At 32.7% G+C, this 23,282-nt stretch overlaps 3 protein-coding genes across 12 annotated transcripts in view; all 3 read right to left on the bottom strand.

The window, feature by feature from the left end:
• LOC103486903 (trihelix transcription factor ENAP2-like) overlaps nt 1–18,562 on the bottom strand; it is a 99,038-nt gene extending 80,476 nt beyond the window's left edge. Inside the window, exons 1-4 of one of the 9 annotated variants that reach the window (XR_007816228.1) lie at nt 17,046–18,562; nt 15,996–16,062; nt 14,295–14,344; nt 14,072–14,204 (exon numbers count right to left, since the gene is read on the bottom strand). Coding sequence is in view for 5 of the 9 variants with exons in the window: in XM_017044122.2 (XP_016899611.2) it covers nt 15,026–15,132; nt 17,046–17,874 (936 nt within the window). In the remaining 4 variants the exon portion in view is untranslated. Of the gene's footprint in view, nt 1–4,369; nt 4,551–14,071; nt 14,345–14,677; nt 16,063–17,045 lie in introns of those variants that run through there. The other 8 variants (XR_007816226.1, XM_051080565.1, XR_007816227.1 and 5 more) reach the window with 8 other exon arrangements.
• On the bottom strand, nt 4,262–9,551 carry LOC127144498 (trihelix transcription factor ENAP1-like). 2 transcript variants are annotated; one of them, XM_051080567.1, is made up of 3 exons: nt 8,095–9,551; nt 6,349–6,439; nt 4,262–4,619 (listed from the first exon to the last, which is right to left on the bottom strand). In XM_051080567.1, exons 1-2 carry the CDS (start codon nt 8,927–8,929, stop codon nt 6,393–6,395), a joined length of 882 nt encoding a protein of 293 aa, XP_050936524.1. In that variant the 5' UTR covers nt 8,930–9,551; the 3' UTR covers nt 4,262–4,619; nt 6,349–6,392. The 2 variants fall into 2 exon arrangements, with proteins under 2 accessions (XP_050936524.1, XP_050936525.1); XM_051080568.1 differs by lacking the exon at nt 6,349–6,439 and having other exon boundaries at nt 4,370–4,619.
• Nucleotides 18,563–21,725: 3,163 nt separating the features above from the next.
• Nucleotides 21,726–22,682, bottom strand: LOC103486913 (uncharacterized). Its single transcript, XM_051080559.1, has 2 exons — nt 22,562–22,682; nt 21,726–22,391 (listed from the first exon to the last, which is right to left on the bottom strand). The coding sequence occupies exons 1-2, from the start codon at nt 22,625–22,627 to the stop codon at nt 21,834–21,836; spliced, it is 624 nt and encodes a 207-aa protein (XP_050936516.1). The 5' UTR covers nt 22,628–22,682; the 3' UTR covers nt 21,726–21,833.
• Between the last annotated feature and the right edge of the window lie 600 nt (nt 22,683–23,282).

Below are 23,282 nucleotides of genomic sequence, written 5' to 3'. Positions count from 1 at the left end.
TTGATTGTTTATGCTAAGGTATTTTGTATTTGATAATTCTTAATTGCTCTTTTTTTTACTATATTATTTAGGTTGTTCTTTTAATGGTAGTTTTAAAGTGATCATTTTGATTTGTATATTTTAATTACGACAATTTAATTAATTTAGATATATTTATCATTTTGGGTTTCTAGAGTTTAGTGTAATTAAATTTTAAATATAATAGAAATTATTTCTTAAGAGTGTATTTAAAAAAATTCAGTAAATAACGCGTGAGATATGATATTTAAGGATGAAATATGGATGAAAGTGAATAACGAAAATATAAGGGCCATAATTGAACTAAAATAGATAATTTAAAAGTATAGGATATAGAGTTGTATTAAACTAACATGTACTATATAATTAATAACCTGGGTGCCATTTTTCTAAGATCAATGCATTGGTTTAACTGGAATCCAAACATCAATAATTAAACATGTATGGATGAGATGCAGTAGTATTAAGTTTGACGACCACTTAAAAAGTATCTTAATACACATCTTTTAAAAATATCAATTCAACAATATATAACATATGTCATAAATATAATAATAAATACAATTTTTATTCACTTATTAGGCGACTACAACTAGCTCTATAATTTTAAGCCTTGCTCGATTTATTTTTAGGTGCTTCAAATTTTTATTTTCGAAAACACATTTTGTTAAGTGTAACTCCTTAAGTTTAGAAGGAAAACATGAATGAACCAATATCACATCTGAATGAGAGAAATTCTGAGGATATGAAAGTAAGGTTAAGAAAAGACTTAAAAAATTAAATACATATACCAACCAGCAAGGGTGTACCTTCCTTTTCGGTGGCTCGACAATATGAACTCCAAAATTAAGCGTGCTTAGTTTAGAACAATTTTATATTGGGTGACCTGGAAATTTTCTTAAAATGTATGTGAATGAGGACAAAACTAAGGAAGAAGACATTGCCAAGTTACGGGAGGTGCAAGGAAATGTCAGGGATCCGAATTCAAATCCTAGACACTGAAAAATAATTACATAAATTTTTTTTAATGAAATAGCATTTTCAAATATAGCATATGAATAAAAAAAATATTGACAATATATATAGCAAAATTTCATATTTTATCAATGTCTATTGACGTCTACACAATTGACAGAATTTAAAATTTTGTTATATTTTATAAATATTTTCAACCGTTTTGTTGTTTACGATAATTTTTCCATACTACAAATATACTTTTTTAATATTTATTTAAATTAAAATCTAAGGGTGAAGTAATTTTAAACCTAGAAAAATAAACTAACATATTTATAAAATATAATAAAATTTTAGATTATATTATAAATATATATAAAAGTCCATTAGTAAAATATAAAATTTTCTATAATTTGTAGATGTTTTTTTATAATTTTCGAATAATAAACTGGATGAATCTGCTACATCTTGAGTTATAAGATATTAAAAATATTTATTGGCATGGTGCTTGGATTTTCATGTTTTCACAATGGACAAAGGGTTTGTGAATGCTTTAAATTAATAATTCTTACAATATTCTTCCATTAATTTCCCTTTAACCAAATTCATATTCATCAAACCTTTCTTTTATCCTTTATTTTTACTTATTTTTATTCTATTTAGAAATCCTATGTTCATATAATATATTGATTTTTTTTATTCGATTTCTTTCTTTTTAACTGTGGTGGAATTAATTTTCTTTTGTTGCATGATTTTAGTCTTTTTCGCATTATTCTTTAACAATAATCACACGCCAAAAAGGATTGGGAGCAAACCAAATTAACTCAACTAGATTGACACCTCTTTTGTATCAGTAACACCAAAAATACATACGATTGATAGAAAAAAAGAGAGCAGAAGAAACAAACAAGGTCGGAGGGAAGCTTCGAGCAATGCAAAAGCAAGGTTGCAGGACAAAGTCTTTACCATTTCACTCTGGCACTTATCGTAATTTGTAATTAACAATGTTCATGTTAAATGGTTTATTGTTCGTTGTTGTTTGGCTCCAAACTTGTGTCTTGAGTATACTGGACTATGATGTAATTGACAATGTTTAGATCTTTGAGTATAATAATTGAAATTTATGATTATTATAGCTCACACTTAACTATAGTAAAAACTAATTGAATTTTTACGGAGATGTAATTTAGGTGCTAGTTTGGTTATTATAGTCGATAAAAATTATAGTAAATAGATTTTAATATTTAGTATTTGGATACCAGACTATTTTACTTTGATTTTTGTTATTGAAATGAAATAATAAATAACGTAGCAAATAAAGGTAAAATAATTTTTACTGAAATATAATTGTATGTTATAAGTAGTTTTACACACCAACATTGATCGCTCAAACAACCAATCATTATCTACCCTGTTTTACTATTTTATAACCATCATCTTAAAATAGTCTACACCTAAAAGAACGATATTACTCGAACTAAAATAATTTGTACATCAATTAGGTATCTATTATAACCCACAAATTCCAATTCAACACACACAAACATTTTAACCTTTAACACTGTCCAATTAGCTTAATTAGTTATATTTGTGTCATGACTTAGTTAAATAATGGCTTGTAGCCTTTTAAATAGGGGTCCCTAAAGTAGTGTAGAGGGTAAGGATATTATTCAAATCAAATTAGATTTAAGAATACTCTAACAGCCTATTGTGATATATAGTATTATGTCATTCTGATCCTGACATTTTCATAATTAATATATTGATATTGATATTATAAAGAGAACTTAGCAAAAAAGTAAATAAATAAATTGATAATTTTTTGAATTGCACTGTTAAGTAGGTAAACAAACTCTTAATCACACTGAGGTTAAAATTCAAAAATAAAATACTTTCATGCATCCTTTGTAGCATCTCTTTTGCATATCATCCTAAATCATCGAAAATAAAATAATATCATTTGAGAAAAAAATAGATAGAAAAAAGAATCTAAATCTCATATATAAAGTAGTTGTAGTTTGTAAATTATATCATGATAGTTTTGATAATTTATTTAGATGCAAAAGTGTTTTTTTTTTAATAATTTTGAAGTCTTTTTAGAACAAGTTTTTAAATGGAATGATAAATCCTTTTTTATTTTAAATGTAAAAGTAAAATATATTAAGATTTACTGTCATGATAAATTAAAAACAAACTCCAAAGTTGACAAGTATTTGGTAGAATTTAAATGTTTAGAGTATAGAAATGGGTGTGATGATGGAAAGGCAATGATAAGGCAAATGATGAATGGGGTTAGTGAAGAAGAAAGTAGGCTACAAGGTTTGACCTCTTTGTAGACGTCACATAATTCCAAAACCAAAATAATTATAAAATTTCATAATATCTCAATTAAATTAGCAAATCTATCATCATTTTTTTTTTCTTTGGATATCTCTTATCGTATCTTTCGTAAAATGACATCCTTCTCATCATAACTCCAAACTTAAATATTCATTTGAAATTATCTCCTTAAACCCCACTTTTCAATTCAATAATTATCATTTCTTTTTTTCTTTTTTTTTTCTTTTTTTTTTAAGTACGATCAAAGGGTTTATAAAAAAATTTCAAAAACTAAAAAAAATATTTATATTAACAAAGACACTCCTAGTTAAAATTTATTCTGATATTATTACTACGAATTTATATGTATGAAAATATCCATAAAAATGTACATATCAAACAAAAAAAGAATATGGAACAAAAATGAGCAATTAATTTATGTTTGCAAAAATCACATTTCAAATCCAATCTTAATCGAGGCTTAAAATGGTCTGAATTTTACAAATATATATATATATATATATATATATATATATATATATATATATATATATATATATATATATATATATATATATATTTGAATTTATAAAAAAATATTTTACATCTTTTCAGGTTGACACATTTGCTAATGTTTTAATACATATTTATGAATTTTGAGAAAAGGACATGTCGATAAACTTTATTTCCCAAACACTAATATTCCTCTTCTATAAAAAGAGCTACATTTCCCTTTCTTTCAACACGAATTCATAAGTAAAAATAAATGTCCTTATAAACATCTAGATTTTAAATAAATGTTATCTCCTTGTAAACATCTATACTAGACAACAAAATGAACAAAGACCACATTTCTTGTAGTTCTAGGCAAAAAACGTCATGCAAATGTGCACCTAAGATTTGAGAAGATAGATTATCACATTTTTCACTTTGAGCATTCGAACAAGAACACTGACAATTACACCACATGTAAAGAAAGTAATATTGGTTCAAGATCTACTTCCCGAACCAAATCTTTAAAACTAAGATTTTTAAAGAAGCAGAATTACACCACGAGAATTCTTACTAGTAGAAGATTAAAAAAAAAAAAGTTTGTCTTAAATTAGCTTTCACATCTAAAAGTTGATTACAGTAGTCTCCCTAACTTCCCTACAAGTAGTGGGGAAGGGGGTTGGTCTTGGCTAACTTCACAAGATTAAATTCCAACACATTGTGATATTTAAAATTAGAAGTGTTCATCATCTCCTCCACAATATCAGCAGCTTCCATTTGTATGTACCTAATGAAGTTTTAATGTCATTCCTTCTCACACGGCTACCTCTACATATCTGCATCAGAAAAATAACTGTCCTTCTAAGTGCATCAGAAAAAGAATTGTCTTTCTAAGTTTCATGAACGTTTGATTTCAAACTGTGCATTACAAAGTGTTAATTCACCATTAACCCATGAATCAGTCATTTCAAACTTTCCCACATCAAACAATTTGTTAGGTACTTAAAGCATTTTGAAGAAACATATCCAAAAAGCCAGTATTGGAGTGGGAGAGCCAGACCACTTAAGTATCACATTGGTTATCCCATTCTAACCAATGAGGGACAGAGGCATTCCATACTACCTTGGTTCCTAAAACCATTCAATTGAGAGGAAAAAGAAGGAAAGAATACAGGGGCATATACAACCGTAGACAATATTATAACTATAAATGTCTTGTGTCCCTTTGACGACTGATTGTGAATGGTCATGTTTTGCCATCTTCGATGGCAGTCCACAAGAAAATAGGGCAAAGTAGTAATGAAAGGCATTTTCAGGAAATATGACTAGTAAATTTGACAGTAGAAGAGGATTTCAAGAAACATATCCCTAGACATTAGGAAATCTCGTAAAGGTCAATCTTATACTCTTTTAAGAACTTGAATTACGTCAGTTTGAACCAATGTAGACCACGAAACAAGATTACAGTGGGAGTATAGCACATGACATCATTAATGAAACAGAGAGCTGGTTTCATAATTTTCAGAGGAAACTAACAGATATAAACTGCATGATCTAATAGTATTCCGGAAATTTCTTGGTTGAAGACTTCCAACTACCCTTCAATTCGTTTCTGTGCCATCTTCTTTCTGCTTCCCAGGTGAAAAGGCTTTGCAATTTGATAGAACACTAGTGTAGATGTTCTTTATTCAATTTGGTAAAAGAAACTTCAGTACAAATAAAGATTGATAGATTATCAATGTAGAACTAAAACACAAATACTATAAGAAAACTAGAACAACACACTCTGTTATCCTCTGTTATCCTCCTCTCAAGGATGAACAGCCCACTTACAAAATAACAAGTTCCCCCTACTCACAGACTCCTCTCCTACCCTTTAAACTACCCCTTCCCTCCTAAATAACTGTAAGACTCAAAAACTGTAAAAATAACAGCACTACCCTAACCAAAGACTAGATAGTAAATCATCAGTCCTCAAGCGCACCCCGAGAGTGTCCCGAGTTACAACATTCCACCCCAAGATTGGCCGAGATTGTCCCGAGTTGCATCAGAACTACCTTTCTTCTTTCTCCTACTCTATTGAAATAATATTGGAGGTCTAACAGAATCATTCAATGAATACCTTTTTTCTTTTTTCCTTTCCATACCAATGACATCAGTTAGAGCCACCCCCACTGCCATTAATCCACGGGAAGACACATGCACTTTGAATTTTTCCTCAAGCTTTCCGCCTAGAGGCTTGCGTCAAAGACCTTGGAGATTTTCTCCCCAAACATAGTCACGCTAGAAGCAACATTTAAACTTGAGAACAAATTTTCTAATCCTAAACTCAAAACGTCATTGTGCAGCTTTCCAAATCAAAAATCTTAAAGGCTCCCCTTGGTCATGGGAGACACCTCAACAGGGAAAGTAAAGCCTAAGTTCAGCCAAACATTTCACAAAACGGATGCAGTAACTTACTGCTAGTGCTACTATCTAATGACTGATAGCAGTTTGCCCATATATATATATATATATAAAAAAAAAAAAAAAAAAAAAAAAAAAAAAAAAAAAACTTGGCTTCACCTGGCCCAGTTTCTGATACTTGGGAACAGTTGTATACTCCAATCTTAAAAGCACGAAAATAAATGAAAACACTTTCCAAGGCACACATATTCTGTTTGAAACACGAAAAAAAGAAAAACCTGTGAGAGACTCTGTCCAGAATTATTGAAACAAGTGCACGTTAAACACCATATTCTGGCTACGAGGTATACAGAGATGCACGTTAGACACCATATTCTGGCTATGAGGTATACAGAGATGTATAATTCTAATTCTCAAGAAACACTTGGGGGTTCACACGCAATTGGAAATTTTTTTTATTTTCAATTGCCAGTTATGTAAAACCCTTTTGATTCATGGTTTTTTCCTCCACAACCAACGTTAGAAACCTATGAGCGTATCTTCTTCATGCTATTAAGCTACAAAACAATTTCACTCAAACTTAACACACTTCTTCTCCCATCTCTACAATCTGATTCTTCCTACCATTCAAATTCCAATGCTCACGGACGACACATATGTTCTTATAAAAAATATAAAAAAAGAAAAAAGAAAAGAAAAAGAGAGATGACACATATGTCAAAACACGATCATCTCAAACCTGAAGAATTGCAATACTTTTTTTTCTTTAGTATGTAGAACAACCTATCAAGTCAGGGACCTTATTCTCTCCAAGAAAAGTGCTTGCACGATAAGCTATTATTCAGAATGATCACTAATTGCCAGACTATAAATGAGGCATAATTACGTGTAAATTTGACCGTATTTCCCAGAAAATTCTTTGTGCCTTATTTGTGCCCAAATCATGGTTTTCTCTTTTCTGAAAGAAATGGCTGAATTCTCAGTCAAAACCAAATAAAAAAGTTTTTAAAACTACGATTCTTTTTCTTTTTTTTGGTTTTCAAATCTTGGCTTGGTTTTCTAAAACATTGATAGAAAGTGAAACAAAAAACAACATAGTTGAGAGTAGTTTATATAAGCTTAATTTTCAATAACCAAAAATTGAAAGCCAAAAGGTTATCAAACAAGGCTTTAGTTGTCCAAGCAAACTTCGAAACCTTCAAAATCTCTAGAGCCTTCACATATTTCTCTAATTAATTACGAGTTGGTCATATAGCAATGCAATATAACCAAGGCCGTACCACTTCATCACAACCTATATCCAAATATAACCTCTCTATATTGTAGTTACATAGCACCAGCACCAGTAAAAATAATGAATCATTTCGTGGGTCCATTTGCAAGTCACTAAACAAGAAAACTGTAAGGCATTGATTGCATACAGCCAAATTGTATCCAACCACAAAGAAAGACGAAGATTGGTTTTAGTTTTAGTAATTTATAAATTGCTATATATCTAAGTAACCCTAATTTTGGACTCAAGAAAATTACACAGATACGGTAAGTGGTTTTAAATCTTTCATCGTGTTTAGAATGTAGACTTCATCTGGAGGATTCCCTAGAAAGAAAAAGAACATAAAAATTTCCCTAATATTTCTAATAGAAAATTGAAATATGACCACACCGTGTTAAGTTAGTTGTTTATTTCAAAGTTCTAAAAAATTTTGGGAATTCGATTCCATAAATATCACAAACCATAATATCCTAGCAAACAATCAGACCAGATAAATCTACCACAACAATCAGCACCGAAGACACTCAAAAAAAAAATATGTTTGAAGCTGTAAGAGATCGAACTTTCACTTCATGGTAAACGAAATGGCGATTACAATGGGAAAAGAAATGAGAAAGTTCCCTTAGCCTTACCACTGGGAGTTGATTTCTTCCCTCGCTTAATCCTCTCGAGCTGAACCTGGGTTTCCATGAACATATGCATCCGCTGCAGCTCCAAATCCTTAGCAAATTGCATCCTCTGCTTCTCCAATTCCACCATTTGTCGCACTTTCTCAGCCTCCACTCTTTCATACACCTCCCCAAACCTTTTAATCGCTCTTGCCAACCTACTCATACCCTCCCCTTCCGCCTCTTCATCGTCGCTCACTCTCTCCTCCTCCTCCTCCTCCTCCTCTTCATCCTCCTCCTCCTCCGACAATGCAACCGCAGCAGCAGCAGCCGCCATAGCCGAGTAATTCCTCCGAAATGACACATGATCCATCGCAGCAGCAGACCGCTTCTGAGAGACAGCGACAACAGCAGAAGAAGCAGCAGCGGAAGGAGGAGGCGTCTTACGGAAGGGCAAAGGAAGAGCCAAAGGAGGAGAAGAGGGTTTCTTCATGGAAACAGTAGGGCCAATGAGTTCATCAAGACGAGCATAAAAAGGCCAAGAGGAAACGAAATTTCCATGGGAAGCAGAAACCCTAGCCCTCTCGGTCTTGTACTTCTTCTTAACGGTATCGATCCGGTTCTTACACTGAACATCGGTGCGATGGGTCTTCTTGGTAAGACCATGGAGAGAGTTAACAGAATCGGCAACGTCTTGCCAGTCCTTCTGACGGAGATTTCCACGATTAAGCTCGAGAAAACGGCGACCCCAAGCGTCGATGAGAGTGGAAGTAGCGTCCTCGCTCCAACAATCCTCGCGAATGGGAACTTGGCGAGAGTTAGCAGAGGAAGGGGTGAGAGAATCGGTTAGATCACCCATGAGAAATCAGAAGAGAAGTAAGAGAAAGAGAGAAGAAGAAGAAGCAGATGGGGAAGAGAAAAGAAAAAGGAAGCGTCGGCGAGTGAAGCGGTCGAGGCGATGATATCGCCGGGGATGGGATAGGGGATAGGGATAGGGAACCGAAAAGGTAGCGGGCCGGAACCGGAAGGAGGGGGGGGGGGGGGGGGGGAGAGAGGGGGGGTTGGGTCATGATGGTTTGGTTAGAGTGTCGGAAGGGGCTCGGATTCGGCTACGGCTTCGGCCCAAATTCGGTGAAGAGAGGGAGGGGTGGGGTGGGGTCGCTGACTGCGGCGTGGGTGGGCAGAGCCAGAGGGGGGAATTTCACAAACGGAGAGGGTTCACGTGGGTTGGTTTGGGCGGTTACTCATTGACAATTCAAAGCACGTGGGATCTCACGCGATAAGCGCGTGGCCGGCCGTTGACGACATATTTTTTCTTTTTCCGCATTTTCGCTTTTTTTTCTCTCTTTTGTTTCTTTAAATCGTCCGTTATGTGGTCTGGTGGATGCGGCCTTCAATCCAATCAACCTCTAAACGGAAACCATTTTGAAGATTTATTTATTCTTTTTAGTTTTAATCAATTTGGAATTCTTTTGTTTTGAGGTCAGCGGCCAATTCCTTTTTTTCTTTTTCTTTTTTCTTTTAATTCTTATCTCATTTGCTTTGACCTAAATTTAAAGCTTTGTTGATAATAATGATAAATTGGTTTTTGGATATTCTGTGGGTAAAGGATTTTATTTTGATGGTCCACTTCCCGTTGTTTAATTTTTGTTTTTCTCAAAAAGGAAAAAAAAAAAAATTAATGACAACTAGTCAAGCCTATGTTGGTCATTGGTGTAACTGAAATGTTAATTATGCTCACCCCCACATTTAAACATTTCATCCATGTGACCAAGTTTCAGAGAAGTTCTCTATTTCCTTCATTTTGTCTCGTGCTTTTCTTCTAATTATCACAATAGAGACAATGATAAATTTTAAGTTGAGGGTGGAGTATGTAAGTTTTGGATGGAACTCTCATGCATCTAAGCTTGATTGTTTCTTGTGGTTCGTTACGATAACCAATCTTATTTACTTAACTTATGTGATATGATGCTTGAAACAAGTAATCATGATTTTTAACCTTTTTTAAAAGAAAAAATATTATTTTTTATGCATGCTTAAAATCTTCGTCGGTCTATATTGACTTCCTCTCGCATGCTTAAAACCGTATTACTTAGCTTATATTTTCGTTGTCGCTTGATAGACCTATTGATTAGATAGTATCTTACATGATAGATTGGTAATTTGAGAGAGTAAAACTTTACATCCACTTGTTAATAGTCAATTGATTGGTTGTTGTGCTTTAAAAATACCATGAAAAATAAACAAAACAAGCTTGTAATGATAAAGATGAGTAGGGAGGAAGGAGCTAACTCCTCCATGATCACTTAGAATGTGACATGAAAATAGTGGTATGAATCCCTACAATGGAATCCCAAGTAAAATAAATGAAAGTTTAGGATGTCTTTTAGAATTTAATTCCAAGCATCTCAGTTAGAATATTACCACTATAGATTTCTTAGGACACTTGGAGATGGTGTATGAGCTAGTGTAGGAGGTTGATGAATTGAGAGTCAATTTAAAATCATTTTGAGCTGCAAAAACTTAATTAGGACTTTAACTCATCCATGGATGAAATAAGTTAAGAATTAGTTTTAACTAGTGTTTCAATGATTGATTAGGAGTTGATTGCATTGTTCATTGCAAGTTATTTTCTTGTTGACACCTGAACGCTTGAGTGATGAGATTGACATAAAATTTGAGTGACCATATCTCCAGTATATAATTGTGTGTTTTATTCTACCTTACTTAGGACAATCCAGAATTAAGTTGGGGTGTTTGAAAGCACACAAAATGTGCTATCTAATTTCACTATTTTTGTTTATTGTTCTAGAATTTTAATTTTCATTTGTATATTTTGTAGGTCGTAAGTGTATCAAGGATATAATCAGGCGATAATGAGGGAATACAACTAAAACGGGAGAAAACAACGTTTAGTTGCATCTACTGAGGTCAAAGGATAAAGAATTAATGATTTTGCCACTGCCTTGTCAACATTGCGGCTCCCTACGATGTTATGTGCGGTGCTGCAAGATAGAATGCCCCAATCCGAAGTCTAAACGCTTGAGGTTTTTGTTGAGCACTACGACGTTGTCCTTAACGACATGGCACCATTACAACATTATAAAATCAAAGTAGTGTTGCCTAGCTAAGTCTATTTATGTTCGATACTAGCAACTCTGATCCCAATTTCTCTCTACTTTCTCCTCGATTTTGTTCTATCTCATGTACCTAAACATTACCCCATTGATCGCAAGTCAACAATGGGCTAAGGTACAACTCTCTAGCTTGGATTTTTAGGATTTTTCCTATTTTGATAGATTCATAAGTGTTGAATTGAATTATCTTGTAGTTGTTGATTCAATTCAATTTTGATCGAAGAGTTTTATATTATCGTGCACTTGGCAATTACATGATTAAAGCTTTAGTTATTACATGATTATACATTTACAAGTAATAGCTTTACTTACTATCATGCAACTTGATTACAAAAAATACGTGATACTTGATTGTATGTAAATCCATTTGAAGCAATACATTAGAATAGCTTGCTTATTAACTTGAATAGCATTAGGATAATATTGTTCTACGCAACCTAAAATTGAATCACATGAATATTTAATTAAGCCCTTGAAAATTAGTTATTCAACCTAACTAACTAGTCTTAGAACTTAATGCAATTAATACAGAACAAAGTTTACATGCTTCTCATCAATTTCATTCATATTGAGTAGTTGATTAGAGCAAGTCAAATGGCTTTTCCAATTGATATGGTTAGGTGCAGCAATTAATAGAATTCTTTGATGAGAAACATACGATAGAATAAATTAATAGGGAATTTCGCTATGTCCTTTTTTACATTGAATTTCATTTTTCGTTCTTTGTTCTTCATTTTTTTGCAATTAGCTATTCTCTACACCAACTCCTATCGGTTATCTTTGGATTGCAAGCTATTTATTTGAAAAACTAAGGACTTGTTTGATAATGTTTTCATTTTTCGTTCTCCGATTCTTGTTTCATGTTTTTTAGAACTAAAAGCACGAATGTATATAATAACTATTCCAATTTTCAGCTTCTTGAAAAAAGAAAAAAATAAAAACAAAAATTTATTCGATAATTATTTCTTATTTATCGTTTATCTATTTTTATTTCAGTAATATATATTAAAAAAGATGTCATACATTAAAAAAAATCAAAATATATATCAATTAATACAAATAAGGCTTGATGCATAACTAAATAGCATATATATTTCCAATGTTTCAAAAATTTAGTTGGATGATTGCCCATAAATGATTTTGACTCACATTTAAGTTATAAGGAATCGTCATAAATAGCATAAAAATTGAATCTACTAACAAAATATAACCAAAAACTCAAATAAACATTAGGAAATTTAATGATTTTATTAGATTTCGTAAATAGTTTCAATTTCTTTGCTATATTTGAAAATGCTCCTTTAACTGTATTATTTTACAAATTTTATATTTACATATTAACAATTTTATTATTAAAGAATTAACATAGGAAATTTTTATAAATGCAACAAACCCGTAAAATAATTACGGTCTGTGTATCAAAGTCCATAAAATTAGCTATTTTTTAAATATACTAGATTTACCCTTTTCTTTTATCGTCTTTCTTCTCCTTTTCTTCATCAAATTTTTTTCTTCCTTTCCATCATCTTTCTTCTTTTCTTCTTTTTTTTTCTTTCAAACTGTTATTTAGTTCATGATCTATCAAATATAAAAGATCTAATTTTTTTCAAACTTTTATTTGGTTATTTAAGATCATGTAAATATAAAAGACTTGAAAAAATGTTATTTAGATTTTGCTACTAAAGATAGTCAAATCTAAACGATCGCGTACAAAGAATCTTGAAAAAAGATCGTTTAGATTAAGATAGTCAAATATAGACGATCGTGTAAAAAAAAATAAACGACCGTATACCAAAAAACAAAAAAAAAATTGTTTAGTCAAATTTAAACGAGTACCACAAAATCTTGAAACACGTTTAAACGATTGTATACCAAATTTAACAAAAAAATCATTTTGATTTGATTAACAAAATCTAAAGGATCGTGTAACTAAATCTAAACGATCATGTAATCAAATTAAATAATAGAATTAAAAAAAAATCATTTAGATTTGACTATCCAAATCTAAACGACCGTATACCAAATATATCACGTACGTTGTTGACAAAACATTTTTTGTATTTTCATTAAAAACTTACAAGCTTATTATGCTTTTGAAATTATTATATACAGCGTAAATATTTTACCGCTTTGTTATATTTTTTAAAAGATCTCGTTAACATAGTATATAAATCAATATTAGAAAGTTTATAATTTAAGATTGAATATACCAAAAGTTAAGAAAATAATAAATAAAAATGAAATCAATATAATAAGAAATATAATAAGCAACAAGAGATATACACCTATACATACATGTATATACATATATACATAATATAAAAAACAAGCGAAAGAAATATAATAAGTAGCAAAAGAAAAAATAATATAGAAACCAGTGATCGAAAGACAGAAATGGGAATGAGTGAGGGCTTACACCAATAGATCCAACAGTCCGTTTGATAAATAAATGGAACAAAAGTGTATAAATATGAGCGTTTCTCAAAATTTAGAAATAATAAATTATCAAACAACGTCGTTTCTTGAGAAAAAGAGAAACAGAAATAGAGAACGTTATTAAATGGATGTTAACCTGCTCCCTCTGTGTGATCGGTCTTCCCACCAAAGCTAATTCTAAATTATAAATTACTTGGTCCGAAGTTAGGCCACGAAATCCTTCCAACCAATCACCATAAATAAATAAATACAACATTTTTAAAAACATCTCCCCCTAAAAAGAAGACTTACCTTTACATTCTCACATTTTTCAATTTGTCCATTTGAAATCAAAGCATTAGCCATTACGCCTCATGATAATAGAGAAATTCATACTTACCATCAGAAAAGCAACATTCATACAAGATCAGTTATCCCAACCAAATCTATAAAAAGGAGGCAATTAGATATTTAAAGAAGCTGAATTACACCACACTAATTCTTAATAGTAAAAGATAAAATGGTTCGTCTTAAATTAGCTTTAATATCTAAAAGTTGATTGCAGCAGTTTGCCTAACTTCCCTACAAGTAGTGGCGAAGGGGTTAGCCTTGGCAAACTTCACAAAATTAAATTGCAACTCCACAATATCAGAAGCTTCCATTTGTATTTACCTTATGAAGTTTTTATGTTATCCCTTCTCACACGGCTACCCTTTACATATCTGCATCAGAAAAAAGAAATGTCTTTCTAAGATTCATAAACATTTGATTTCAAACAGTGCATTGCAAAGTGTTAATTCATATCGGCTCATCAATCAGTTATTTCAAACTTTCTCACTCAAAACAGGAAAAGAAATATAAAAGAATACAAGGGCACATACAACCAAAATAATATTGTAACTATAAATGTCTTAGGTCCCTTCGACGAAGGATTATGAATGGTCATGTTTTGCCATCTTTGAATGTTCAGTTCTCAAGAATATTTGCAAAGCAAAATATGTTAGAAAGGGAGTTTTTTCTGGAGATATGACTCGCAAATTTGACAGTAGAAGAGGTTTCAAGAAACAATATACATTAGCAATTCTCGAAAATGTCAAATCTTGTCTTCTTTAAGAACTTGAATTAAATTAGTTAAACCAAAGTATACAACAAAACAAGATTAGGGTGGGAGTACGTCACGTGACATCATTAATGAGGCAGAGAGCTGGTTTCATAATCTTCAGAGGGAACTAACTGATAAAACTACACGATCCAATGGTATAATCTTGAGGAAGCAATTATCCACCAAGTACCCTTCCCTTTTTTTCCTTTTGATACAAATGATATCAGTTAGAGCCACCCCCACAGCCATTAATCAACAAGAAGACATCATGCACTTCAAATTATTCCCTCCAGCTTTCCGACTAGAGGCTTGCGTCAAAGACCTTGGAGACATCCTCCCCAAACATTCCGAGCCCAAACATAGTCATGCTAGAAGCAACATTGAAACGTGAGAACAAATTTTCTAATCCTGGGAGAAAAGAGCCAATTAAAAAAAAATGAATCAAATTACTAAAATAGCCTTAGGAAATAGTCCAGTAATCTAAGCTCAAAAAGTCATTGTAATTTCCAAATCTAAAATCTTCACGCCTTCCTATTGGTCATGGGAGACACCAGAGCAGGGCAAGTGAAGCCTAAGTTCAACCGAACATTTCGCAAGAAAAGTTATGATGTAGAGACTTAACTGCTGCTAGTGCTCCTATCAAATGACTAATGGCAGTTTACCCATATAAAATTAAAGCAGAACTCGGCGTTACTTAGCCCAGTTTCTTGTTACCTAGCATCAGTCGTATACTCCAATGTTCTTAAAAACACAAAAATAAATAAAAACACTGTTCCAAGATGCACATTCTCAGTTTGAAACACGGAAAAAATGCCAGTGAGGGACTTTGTTCAGAATTATTGAAATATCTATGTATTAAACTGAGAGAAGTTCTCCACCCGGAGAAGTTTTATCAGGCTATAACTCTCCCTTCCAAATTGGATCTCTCCCCAATACCATATTCTGGCTATGATGTATACAGAGATGTACAATTCTATTTTCAAGAAGATTATTATTTTTTCTTATCACTAAAACAAGAAACAATTGGGGGTTCAGTGGCTCACACGCAATTGGATTTTTTTTTTTTTAATTTCCAGTTATGTACAACTCTTTGGTTGTTTCCTCTGTAATCAACATATGAACCTGTGAATGTATCTTCTTCGAGCTATTCAACTGTACAACAATTATCCTCAACTTAAACACAATTCCTCTCCCATCTCTACGCTGCTATGATTCTTTCTGCAATTCAAATTTTCAAATGATACATATACCAAAACGTGTTCACCTCAAACCTGAAGAATTGCATTACTTTTTGGCTTTAATATGCAGAACAACCTTGCATCTCAGGGACCTAATTCTCTACAAGAACAGTGATCGAGATAAAGTAATCACTAATTGGCAGACTATAAATGAAATTCAGAGGCCTTAGCCTCAACCTCAATTTATCAAAACCGGGACGTATTCAAGAGCATACCAATCTCTCCCAAATTCTCAAAAGAGCTTAATTTTCAATAACCAAAAATGGAAAAGCAAAAGGTTATCAGACATTGTCAAAATCTCTAGAGCCTTCACATATTTCTCTAATCATTATGAGTTGGTCATATAGCAATGCATTAGAACGAAGGCTATACCACTTCGTCACAACCCATATCCAAATATAACCTTTCTATATTGTATTTACTACATAGCACCAGCACCAGTAAAAATAAAGAATCATTTCGTAGGTCCATTTTCAAGTCTCTAAACAAGCAAAACATAAGGCATTGATTACATAATACAGCCAAATTGTATCCAACCTTAGAAACCAGAAGTACCCACCCGCCACACACAACCACAAAGAACGACCAAGATTCCTTTTATTTCTTTTTTTTTTTTTTTTTGGAATAGAAGATCCCTTTTGGTTTTAGTAACTTATAAATTGTTATATATCTAAGTAACCCTCATTTCGGAATCAAGAAAGTTACTAAGTTACGGAAAATGTTTTTCAATAATTTATCGTGTTTAGAATGTAAAAAACTTTATCTGGAGGATTCCCTAGAAAGAAAAAGAACATAAAAAATTAATTAATATTTCTAATATATGATTGAGATATGACCACACAAAATTAAATTAGTAGTTTATTTGAAAGTTCTGAAAAAATTTTGGAAATCTTTCTATTCCATAGATATCAAAAACCACGATATCTAGCAAACCATCAGACCAAATAACTCTACTGCAACAATCAGCACAGAAGACGCTCGAAAACAAATGTTTGAAGCTCTAAGAGATCGAATTTGAACTTCATGCGAAACAAAAAGGCGATATCAAAGGGAAAAGAGAGGAGAAAGTTCCCTTAGCCTTACCACTGGGAGTTGATTTCTTCCCTCGCTTAATCCTCTCAAGCTGAACCTGGGTCTCCATGAACATATGCATCCGCTGCAGCTCCAAATCCTTAGCAAATTGCATCCTCTGCTTCTCCAATTCCACCATTTGTCGCACTTTCTCAGCCTCCACTCTTTCATACACCTCCCCAAACCTTTTAATCGCTCTTGCCAACCTACTCATGCCCTCACCTTCCGCCTCTTCATCGTCGCTCACCCTCTCCTCCTCCTCCTCCTCTTCATCCTCCTCCTCCTCCGACAATGCAACCGCAGCAGCAGCAGCCGCAGCAGCCGAGTAATTCCTCCGAAAAGACACATCTTCCATCGCAGCAGCAGGCCGCTTCTGAGAGACAGCGACAATAGCAGAAGAAGCAGCAGCGGAAGGAGGAGGCGTCTTACGGAAGGGCAAAGGAAGAGCCAAAGGAGGAGAAGAGGGTTTCTTCATGGAAACAGTAGGACCAATGAGTTCATCAAGACGAGCATAAAAAGGCCAAGAGGAAACGAAATTTCCATGGGAAGCAGAAACCCTAGCCCTCTCGGTCTTGTACTTCTTCTTAACGGTATCGATCCGGTTCTTACACTGAACATCGGTGCGATGGGTCTTCTTGGTAAGACCATGGAGAGAGTTAACAGAATCGGCAACGTCTTGCCAGTCCTTCTGACGGAGATTTCCACGATTAAGCTCGAGAAATCGGCGACCCCAAGCGTCGATGAGAGTGGAAGTAGCGTCCTCGCTCCAACAATCCTCACGAATGGGAACTTGGCGAGAGTTAGCAGAGGAAGGGGTGTGAGAATCGGTGAGATCACCCATGAGAAATCGGAAGATAAGGAATAGAAAGAGAGAAGAAGAAGAAGGAAGGGAAGATGGAGAAGAAGAAGAAGAAGAAGAAGAAGAAGAAGAAGAAGATAAAAAAAGAAGGGAGCGTCGGCGATGAAGAGCGAGTCGGCCGGGGATGGGGATGGGGATGGGAAAGGGATAAGGGATAGAGAACCGAAAAGGAAGCGGGCCGGGACCGGAAGGAGGGGGGTTGGGTCATGATGGTTTGGTTAGAGTGTCGGAAGGGGCTAGGGATGAATCGGCTATGGCTTCGGCCCAAAAGAAAGGGGTGCGGTGAAGGGAGAGGGGGTGGGGTCGGTGAGTAGCGGGAAAACTGCGGGGTGGGTGGCCAGAGGGGAAATTTCACAAACGGAGAGGGTTCACGTGGGATGGTTGGCCGGTTATTCATGGAATGGAATTGAAAGCACGTGGAATCTCACGCCACAAGCGCGTAGCCGGCCGTCGGTCCTATTTTTCTTTTTCCTCATTGTCTCTCTTTTCTTTTCTTTTCTTTTTTTCTATTATTAATAAATATTTATCTTTTTTAAAAATAAAAATAGAAATAGAAATAAAAACCCTCCGTTTGTGGTCCGGTGAATGGAAGTGTTATGGTTATGAAGTACTCTCCCTGTTTTCTCAACGGATACCATTTTCAATTTTTCTTTAATTAATATGGAGTTTTGTCAATGCACCATTTTCGGTCTCCGGCTAATTGCTTTTTTCTTTTCTTTTTCTTTGTAAAGTTTAAAATGGTGGTATCATATTAGGAAATCCCTAGTTGATGTTTAAAATAGCATATAATCTACACACATATATATATATATATATATATATTTATTCAATGTAAAATAAGTTCTATTATAAATTGTGAATGAAAAATTACGAATGGAAAGATGTTTTAGATGAAATAAGTATTATAATGTTTTAGATGAAATAAGTATTATAATGTTTTATTTTGGATGGTTTTTTTTACGAAGTATAAATAGTTTTTTCTGTTATTCTTAAAAATACTCTAAATTTAGACCGATTAAAAATTGGTGACTTTTTTTCGATCATTTATTTGTCCCGAAATAAAATATACTCATTAATGATATTATATTTACCAACATATTTTACTATTTGATTCTTTTTAGTAGGCGATCAAAATACGTATAAAGTTTTTTAAAAAAGAAAGAAAGACTACGAAAGCAAGCTCTAAGCCCAAGGTAAATTGATTTATATTTTCTTTAAATGTAATCTAAATTTCAAGCTTATGTTGATTTAAATAATTCATTAGAAGAATGATTGATTTAATTTTTTCTAACAAAAGTTTAAGATTACATTATTTTTGTTTGCTTCATATTATTTGTTTATTCAAATTTTGTTTTGATTAAAGAGAAAGGGTAAAACCAAAAGAAACCGACCGACCAACCAACAATCGAATGATATATTTTTTTGTCAATTTTTCTTGTTGGTTTTATTTCAAAACTGACATTGACCAGCTAATATACATTCCTACTTTTTTTATGTTAGAGAACACGTGCTTAAACGTTAAAATCTTTTATTTAAAGTTTTAAATAGTATGATATTAAACATTTTAATTTTAATTTGAAGTTTATAGTAGTGTATAATTGTTTATAGGAATTCTGTTTACGACCCCCATTGTTAAAATTTAGTAAAAAAATATTTTCTTAATTATAGAATATGAATTTAGACGCACCTTGAGAATGTCTTTAGCAACGTTATTTTTTACACACAATTGTAAGTATGTATTAGAGGGCCGACTTATAAAATGTCCTAGTTCAACCACCCAAAAAGTAGATGGCCGTAAATAATCTCAAAAGGAAAAGTCTAGCCTTATTTCGACGTGTATATTTAGTTGGATTAGTCACTTCTAATACTAACTTAAGAATCGAAATGTAGTTAGCTTGACAATACATCACTATGAAGATCTTTTACGTTAGTCAACTTAAACAAGATTGAGACCTAAGAGAGAAATGACCTAAAGGTCAACTATGACATAGAGATCTCCCTTTTTGACATGATTGACCCACCTACAAAATTTTAGTATAAGCATGATAGTCCACTCCCCAACACAATAGGTACAAAATTTTATTATGTATACTCATCTTGACATCACTTAATGTAATGACTAATTTTAAAATTATAGTGTCTTTAAGTACGAAATCTTGGTAAGGTTGGATTAGAAAGTAGGGTCAAGTTGGGAAGTCTCTCCCACCTGGTCAATCCTACAATCTCAAATTATATGGAACAAATAAACTCGAAAATAAAAGGATCGGATTTTAGATCTATTAACCACATGAATGATAGTAAGAGTTGCTTCCCATAACACGTAACATATCATTTTATTGTAGCACACGAATATCCATCTTCAATTGATATTGTTTAATTCGACAAAGTTAGACTTAATGTACATTCTAGACAAAAAAAATCTTAAATCTCTTTTAAGAGTCTAATATCTTACCAATTGATTAGTAGAACGTATGACATAATTACTAATCAATATTTAAAAAAAAAAAAAAACCCTCTGAACTTTCAATATCCCAAAATATTTGATAAAGAAGCATAATTATATATAGATTTCGCTTATACACTATGATATTAATAGATGCCAAGAAATATCGAATATGAAATTTTGTTAAATTTTATAAATATTTTCAATAGTTTTGCTATTTATAATAATTTTTTAATTGTTTATTTTTTTCATTTTTTTTCTAAGAAAAATGAATTGAACATTTTATCTCTACTTGACACTTTTTTTCCCTATATAAAACTATATGTATCCCATCAAATTTATACAATTATGACAAACACTTTCATCATCTAAATCCAAGCCATGAATAAGATTGTCTTCTTAAATTTATAAACAAAGTATTCCCATGTATAAATAATATATATACATACAATTTTTCAAACTAAATATTATTTAAAAAAAATTGTGAAATTAGAATTAAATATATTATGGTGGAGAACCCCACAAGTATATAAAAGCAATGGGATATTGTTAATGGCCTCTACAATGACCAAGGCTTGTGGGGTTTCATTATTAAAACCATAATGCTGATTACTTAAATTATAAATTGATTTCATAGGCAATGCAGAAAATCAGGATTTTTTTTCGAATTTTGACTATAAACAAAAAATATAAAATTATAGTATTCGTTGGCCCTTTCGAATTCACAAATTTAAAAAAAGGAAAAAAGAAAAACTAAGCTAAACAAAAAAAATCCAATGGGGCCGAGAGATTGATATGACTCATAAATCATTGGGACTTTATTTTAATCTCTTTTTACATATTATATGATGTAATACTATTTACTCCTCATTTTGTTTTCCTCATATGATCTTATAGTAAAAACAATATACTCAATCTTGGTTAATAATTTACTACATATATATTACAGAAATATATATTTGATTCTTACAATATAGTAACAGTTTGAAATTTTTTTAAAAAATGGAAGAAGTAAAAAAGTGTAAAATAGGAAAGAAAGAAAAATGATGGGGAAAAGGAGAGAAAAGAAAGGTAGATAATTGGAGGCTGTACAATCATATCATGATATCACAATCACTCAAAATTATGTTCATGCACATACACACATGAGTTCTCTCTCTACAAGCACTCAAATTCTTCACAAATTTATATATATATATATATATATATATATATATATATATATATATATATATATAAAAAGTCTTGAAATTAATTAAGCATAAATCAGTAACTAATTACATTTAATTACCACATTAATTCTCAATTAAATTCAGATCCCTCTGGAAAAAAAAAAGGTTTTTTTTTTTTCAAATTTATTTATGAATGATCATGATATGAAGAAGAAATGGAATTTAATTATGATGATATATATATTTATGTTTAAAGAGAAGAAAAGAAAAGAAAAGAAAAAAAAAAAAAAAGAAAAGAAAACCCACAACCTGAATAGCCGGTTTTTTTAGATATCACTGGGTGATTCACAAATGCTTTGTAAGTGAGGTCTCCAGACACCGACACGGCCGCGCCGCCGTTCACGGTGGGTGGAAGCTTTGTCGGAGAGTATTTCGGAGAGGTAGTGATCGGAAACGAGGAGATTAGTCATGGAAATGTTGTTGTTGTTGGTGGTGGTGGTGTCGGGTACGGCGGAGGCGGTGGAGGCGGTGGTTATTGTTCGATGATGATTATTGGAATGTTCTCTCTTCTTTCTTCGGCGGGGCTTGTCGGGGTCGGGAGGGAGTGGCATGAGGAAATAAATCTTACCGCGTTGGAGGTCAGCTTCGGGTGGGACGATGACGATCTTGTGGAGGGAAGAGGCGGCGTCGTGAGCGGCGGAGGAGGAGGAAGGGGAGGACGGCTTTTTAAGGACGTGTTTAGGATGAGCTTTCATGACATCGGAAGCTTTGATGGAGCCGGTGATTTCTTCGACGTAGCCATTGGAGTGGACTATGCGAATTACATCAAGAGCTCCACAAGGAAGAATGCAAGATATGCAGCATCTTATGCTATTTTTCATTGCCTTTAAAAAAAAAAAAAAAGAAAAGAAAAGAAAAGAAAAGAAAAGAAAGAAAGCAAAATTTTTAATTTAATTTTTGAGTTTATGTTTGTGTATTGGAGGAGAGAGAGATTAATGAAATGAAATATGGGAGAGGAAGAGAGAAGGGAGAGAGATCGAGAGAAAGAAAGTACTTCTCCTTCATTTTTCTTCTTAATTCCCTTCGTTTTTCCCCCTTTTTTTTTCTTTTTCCTTTTCATTCTTCTTTTATTTGGTTTTTGTTTTATATTTTGGTTTTGCAACACTACATCTGTCTTGGAAAATGCCAAGAATGAAAAGAGGTTTGACTTACTTTCTAAGTTTCAAGGTTTTTACTTTTTTTTTTATGTTATATTTCGGTTGAAATTACTTAAATGAAATATTTTGCACAAACTCTGTCTCTCATTGTCACTGTCACTCTCTACTCTTTCACTGTTGAAGTATTAATTCCACAACAATTAACTATTTAATACTCTAACAATCACCATTTCTGCTCTCTTATTTATTTTTACCCTTGTCCTCTCTCTCACTTTCACGGTGTTGATCTCCTCCATTTCTCACTCGATCTGTTCAGGTGAGAACCCACATACCCAACGAACCCATTCTAGCAAAAAAAATCCTATCTACAACACAAACTCTTTTCAAACATCCCACTCCAACAGTCCAATGGATACCCATACATGGGAAAGAAAAAATCGATGAAAATTCAGTGATGCAGAAGATCCTATTATAAAAGGTTGAGTTAAAAATGGCGGAGAAAGAGAATTGGGAATAAGAGGGAGAAGGGGGATTAGGAGCGTTCTAACGATAACATAAGCGTATATGAAAGAATTGTTAAGTTTGAAAAAGTATGGAAATTTTTATTTTGAACTTTTT

This window comes from Cucumis melo, chromosome 12 (genome assembly GCF_025177605.1).
Source record: "Cucumis melo cultivar AY chromosome 12, USDA_Cmelo_AY_1.0, whole genome shotgun sequence".
NCBI lineage: Eukaryota > Viridiplantae > Streptophyta > Magnoliopsida > Cucurbitales > Cucurbitaceae > Cucumis > Cucumis melo.
This window is presented reverse-complemented; position numbering and strand designations above follow the sequence as displayed.